This window comes from Sprattus sprattus (assembly GCF_963457725.1).
Source record: "Sprattus sprattus genome assembly, chromosome: 9".
Lineage (NCBI taxonomy): Eukaryota > Metazoa > Chordata > Actinopteri > Clupeiformes > Clupeidae > Sprattus > Sprattus sprattus.
This window is the reverse complement of record NC_137928.1, coordinates 13,635,370-13,641,544: the sequence shown is the minus strand read 5'-3', so window position 1 is coordinate 13,641,544 and position 6,175 is coordinate 13,635,370. Positions and strand designations below refer to the sequence as shown.

The 6,175-nt window shown below is 41.5% G+C and overlaps 1 protein-coding gene across 1 annotated transcript; it reads right to left on the bottom strand.

Annotated features, from left to right (window-relative positions):
• Nucleotides 1-1,199: 1,199 nt before the first annotated feature.
• On the bottom strand, nucleotides 1,200-4,382 carry cldn15lb (claudin 15-like b; the record flags this gene model as incomplete). The annotated part of the gene is made up of 5 exons (XM_080844761.1): nucleotides 1,200-1,296; nucleotides 1,496-1,615; nucleotides 1,824-1,905; nucleotides 2,317-2,481; nucleotides 4,163-4,382. 5 exons carry the CDS (start codon nucleotides 4,380-4,382, stop codon nucleotides 1,200-1,202), a joined length of 684 nt encoding a protein of 227 aa, XP_080700887.1.
• Between the last annotated feature and the right edge of the window lie 1,793 nt (nucleotides 4,383-6,175).

Below are 6,175 nucleotides of genomic sequence, written 5' to 3'. Positions count from 1 at the left end.
TCTTTATGGGAGACTGTCGCAGTATTATGATTATTACACATGGAATAAGAGCACATGACTCTGCGCGATGCAAGTCGACCGGAAGTGTGTAGTTTTTAGTGTTAACATTTTAACACTTCCTTGTTCGAAAGAAATCTAAGGAAAAATTAATAGGTTTTCAGTAAATCAGCGTAAATAAGACGTGAGCACAATAACCTCAGTAAAATACCTAAGCAAACCATTCGGTGAGGTAAAATGTAGTTATAAGTCGGTCTTTTGTAACTAACTATTAATAAGCAGCACGTGGAACTCAAGAGTGGTATCCATGGTTACAGAACATCTTGTACACCCCAGCTCTAGCGCCTAAACCAGCGCCTTTAATAAGCAAAAGAATGCTTAGGAAATCGATATGTTTGCTGAAGTTTTTCTTATCTGTGTGTGAACACTTGTGATACCCAACCTTAGCTTTTGCTCACATGGTTAAATTGGTGATGCATTAGCTAAGGGACTTGCTTGGTAGTTATTGTCGCTGTTACCTGCAATAGGTGAGACAGACATATTTTTGAGATATTAGCGATACGGGTCTAAAGTCTATACGGAGACAACATGCATTTTATTGAAGAGAATGGTATGCGGGCTCTTTTAAACAGGTATGTAACTACCACGGACGTTTTGTTGTCGGTTTTTCCAGAACCCCATTTATTCTGTCACCGTTTTTTTAAGAAACCGATACATGCCCTAATCATGCTAATTTGCAGCATACAAAATTACCACTATCACTTGCACATTATTCAAAAACGCAAATGTAAACTGTCACCGAGCTCTTGCCTTGTTGGTTTACACCAGAACTGTATGTGTCCGTTTGAAACGCCGCATATCAGTCGACTTGGGGAATCATATCTAGCAGCCTACATGCATCACACCTGTGATAACACGACTGACTGCAAACATTTTGAGTCGTGTCTTTTAATTATCCAGCAGGGGGCAACAGCAGAGTAACAATACGTCTTAGAGAACTGGGAGACAGTTGTGGGCATGACAAGTATGTTCGAATACAAATAATTTATTTATTCAGCAAGACACACAGAAGTAATTCCAATGCTCATACACAAACTCGCACACACATGGGGTCCCAAAAGTACACTCACAGTAACAATAAAAAGACATAGATAGTACATGTTCCTTAAATCATCCCATGGCAGAGGTTCTTTAAAGCACAGTCAGACATAAGCCTTTAATGTTCCCGATTCAGATACTGGAGCTGTCCGATAGATTGTCTTCTCTGGTCCTTGTGCAGAGTAATTATACCTGTAACCCCTATGAGAGAACCAAATCTTTAGATAATGTACAATCATTATTGAGTATTCACATGCAGATGCATGCAGTGCCAACTTCACAATAGAGTTTAACAGAGCTAACACAGAACACAGGATGGCCAAAAGTTGTTTGGCTAAAAGATGCCTAAAAGTTGCTTGATATGTCTTTGTGCTAGGGTTGACCGGAAGACATGACTCACCCCTGTGGCATCCCGGTCCCCGATGTTCCCATCTTACATGAGCTGCACAGCATCGCCCCTCCCAAAATGGCGAGAGCAGCTGCCCCCCAACCCATGTACAGACCAGCACCCAGCTCAAATCTACAGAGAGGTAAAGTCATCAGAGGTATGTCTATCTGTGTCTGTGTGATTGTGTGTGTACGGGGTCTATATGGGACTCTTTTGGAGGCCTGTGTGTGTTTCTGAATGTGTCTGTTCATCTGTTAAAACAAGGGTGCATTTGTTTCTGTACAACAGTTATCTCATGACCTGTATTAGTCTATCAGATTCATTTCGGAGAAGTGCTCACTTTGTGCCTCCGTAGAAAGGGTCATAAAATTCTTGCACAATGCGTACAGCATACCAGGTCGCAGCAGATAAAGTGCACAGGCCTACAAAAAACAGAGAGAGAGAGAGAGAACGAGAGAGCAACCGTGTTTATAAAAAGGGAACAGCAGGTCGATAGATGTGCAGGGTGGCTCCTGAAGGTCAGATGGTAATAAAATGCAGTAAACTATAAAGGTCATAGTTTTATTTCCAGGAAGCATGACTGCTGATGAAATGTATGTTTTCCTTTTCTAAAGATTATTTGGAATAAACAACAGATTCGTTTTTTTCATCATTTGTTCGTTTTCTTTTTCTGAAAAAATATAATTGGACCCGACAGAAGGTTTGGATGGTAAATATCCATCTCCATTTATCTTAATAACACATTTTAAATATTCCTTTTTGCCTGGACATGAGTAAACGTATAAAGGACAAACACAGGGGTGAACTTTCCAATGATGCAAGGCAAGACTCACCTGACAGGATAAATAAAGTGCCTCCTGTTAAGGCGATCTTGCCCTTGGCCTCCTGGGAAGTGCTTCCTAATTTAGTGCACTTCAGTCCCAGCACCGACACAATGATGGATGCCAGACCCAGGAGCAGGGCGATAATCATTAAGGCGCGACATCCCTGAACATAGCCTACGACAAAGAATATGCAGAGTCAACACAACGCACAATGTGTCCACTAGGGCAACAATGTCAATATCAAGTTGATGCGAGCCAACAATTTTAACCGCACAATTCAAACATGACACACACACACACACACACACACACACACACACACACCCATACACTTTATGTAGATGTTAAGTAGCTGAAGAAAGTTAAAAGAGAGACCATACAGTTTTCAGTTTTCAGTAAAAAAAAATAAAAACATCTCAGATCACAGCAGCGAGTAATAAGAGTAAACCTCTGCCTGGCCACATCAAGTGCAACATTTACCTGGCAGGGCCAGCAAGGACTCAAAGTCTCTGCAATTTTTGATGCCAGTGCTGTCCTCCGCACACGAGTGCCAGAGGTTCTGGTACTGGCGTGAGGAAATGATCACGCTGCCTGAGAAGGAGGAGACCTTCCAGAAGTCATTCGACACAGACGCTCCTGTGAGTAACCAGCTCGCCACGCCGAGGAAGAAACCTACTATTTCCACACCAGTGGACATGGCCGTCCTCCAAAGCAATGCACGAAAAAAATTCTCTGATAAAGAAGTCAAGACAGAAGTCTACCAAAATAAATCGATGAAAAAGAAACAGGTCCTAAATCTTGGGGACTTCAAACTGATCCTCCAGTGGCGAAGTTATCTGATTAGGTCTCGTTTCACCTTCTGTTCAGTACTACCTCACCAACTGTTGCTCTGTTACAAAGGGGACTTCGCTCTTTTTATGCTAGGGCAATAAAACCATTAAACTCAGAGCCCTTCCTGGTGCAGTCACGATGACAGTAATGATACTAGGAGTGGCTGTGTGGGATATCCAATCTGATGCATGGCGAGGAGATGGTGCCTTGGTTTCATCGAAAGCGGAAACTTCCAGGTCCTCACATTTATGTTTCATGTGTAATAGGCTCATTGTTCAGTATCATTACAGATTAACTAGAATGTTCTTCTTTTGCTTAATAATGTATTAATTCCTTAATAAAGTTGACTGTGCTGTGATGCCCTGTGTTTAAGTAAGGCTGTACCTTGGAGGTGGGAAGCTCTTCTTTTGCTCCTCAATAAAATTGCTTAATAATGTATTAACTCCTTAATAAAGTTGACTGTGCTGTGATGCCCTGTGTTTCAGTAAGGCTGTACATTGGAGGTGGGAAGCCTGTGTGGGGCAGTAGGCCACTGAGGGGCTGTATGTACTGTATCTAGTCAGTGTCATAGTATGAAAACACCCCAGTGTGTAAATTAGTTGGTGTGCATTGAATGTGATCTTTATGACCAAGAGTACCATAAAGGTTTAGAGCTGCTGTGACGTTGCTCATGTTCCGGCCTACATTATGGACTGAGGTCAGTAGCTGTGAAAAGGTCCTGAAGTATGCTGCACCTGCAGACTGATTCTTTATCATTTCTGCCTTTTTTTGTTGTTACTTTCAGCACCATGCACACTTTACTGATATCATCTGCCATTGTGTTAAAATAAATGTAACAAAAGAAAACATTTTGTTAACCTATTGGTATGGTAAATTACTGGCTGCCAGATTGTTCTGACACTTGTGGTTGCATATATGGATGTGTGGCGTGAGGTTAAGGGCAGATTAAACAAAAACAAAAACACACACAGACACACAAACGGACACATGCGTGCACACACACAGATACACACACACTACATACCTGGCAGTCCCAGCACGGTCTTGTGTTTATTGCACTGTACGGATCCCATGGAGTTAGAGGTACAGGACATCCACAGGCCCTCAAAGAACCAGCTACTGGTCATGACTGCGTCAACATGGCTGCCAACACGCCAGGAGTGGGAGCTGGTGCAGCTGGACTCCATGCACCAGCCCAGCACGCCCAGGGCCAGGCCCAGCACCTGCAGCACCAGCACGGACATCTGGGCTCTGCCTGATCCGCTGTGCACCTGTGAAGAGGGGAAGAGGGGAGGGGGGGAGGTCTCTGGAGGTCAAGGCTCTCATGTTGTTCAGTGTTGTAAGAGATAATGAGGTTATGAGGACCAGTAAGGGGCTCTGTCTGATCTGTGAAATAACCTTATGGATGCTAATTAATTAGTTAAAATAATAAATGAAGAACAAGAGTACAAGGCAAAGCCGACATGGTTGAAATGATTAAGTTGAACTGAAATGTAGGTGTTGGAGACGACTACGATTACGACTACTCCAGTGATGTTTTCAAACAATTAATGGACCCTCATAGATCACAAAATAACAGCAATTTGTAGTTAGGTTTAGTAGGTGAAAACACAGACGAAAGCACGCATATATGCTTCTTGATAATCCACATTCCGTTTTAGACTATCCATTCGTAAAAGCAATAACCAAGACTCATTGTGTTCAAGAAATCAGAATCTAAAACAAGTTGCATTTCTTGCGGCCCATGGCAACATAGCACATCAGAGCAGGGAGAGCCTTCATTGTATGGTGTATTCCATAAAGTAATATACTCATACATACATATATACCCAATACATACATATACATACATACAGTACATACACACATCACCACTTACTTGGACTGTGATGAGATTCTCTCTCAAAGTACGCCTAATTAAACAGGTTTCTCCGAACCGGTTTACTGTCTTCTCAGGTTTTCAGTTTAATACCAAGTCCAATGAATATGCTTTCAGTAAGTGGCAGGATGAAGGACAGCTTCAGTACGAGGGGAAACTTTGGGAATTAGAGCCCTCTGGCCCCTGAGTCAATATTAGATTTAGGGTCGATGAACCCCAACGGAATGATCAGGTCTTCCAAAGAAGTATGCCAGGCTGCCCACTGAACACAACACGTACCTGAGTTAAAAAATTAGATGACACATGAAGATGTCTGAGAGACCCGAATGGAGAATCAGAAATTAAGTTCGGCTCATAACTAAGCATGGTTTAGAAGTCATATGATCATTGAAAACTCAATTTAAATCCAGTAAGTAAAAGGGCACAGACTGCCCAACTAGAGACTAACTAACCATGTGAAAGTTTGACTTTATCAAGATACAGGGTTGAGCCTCTCGTTTTCTATATCCAATGTTTGGAAGTTATATTTGTAATTATAAATGTATGGATTGTTATAAATAACTACCGGTAGCTTTAAAGGTATTCAAAGTAATATAGATTCATTTTTTGTATCCTACATAATAGTGCTCTAATGGTAGATACTGAAGTTGTCACGTGACTGCCATGAAACTTGCATTGAAACTATGATGACATACTGGAGAGACTGAAGTTAACAGGGAAGGTACAATTCAGAGGAACTGTTTGTCTGTTGGTGGACTTTACCCGTTTTACTGAAGTTTTAACACAATAGTCCTTCCCCATTGATTTTAAAATCATGTGGCCATCCTTTGGTCAAATAAGATTCCTCACACCTTAATCTTGATGTACCCCTACAGTATGATCATGATACGTTCACCAACATTTCAAACGATAACATGTTTGGGTTTTTCACGGTCAAGGCCAGATAAATTCCTGAATCACTGTGGAGATAATAAAAGATGTAACAAGCTGCTACTGAAAAATGGCCTGATCAATGATTTACTCGAAAAAGGGATCAAAGTCTGAGTATCATATACAGCAGTATTGGCTTTCATTTTTCCGATACCTATAAAAATGGTAACGGCCACTGTATTAACCAACTCTACAATAGAACATTAATTTTCACGGCAAAGCTGTATA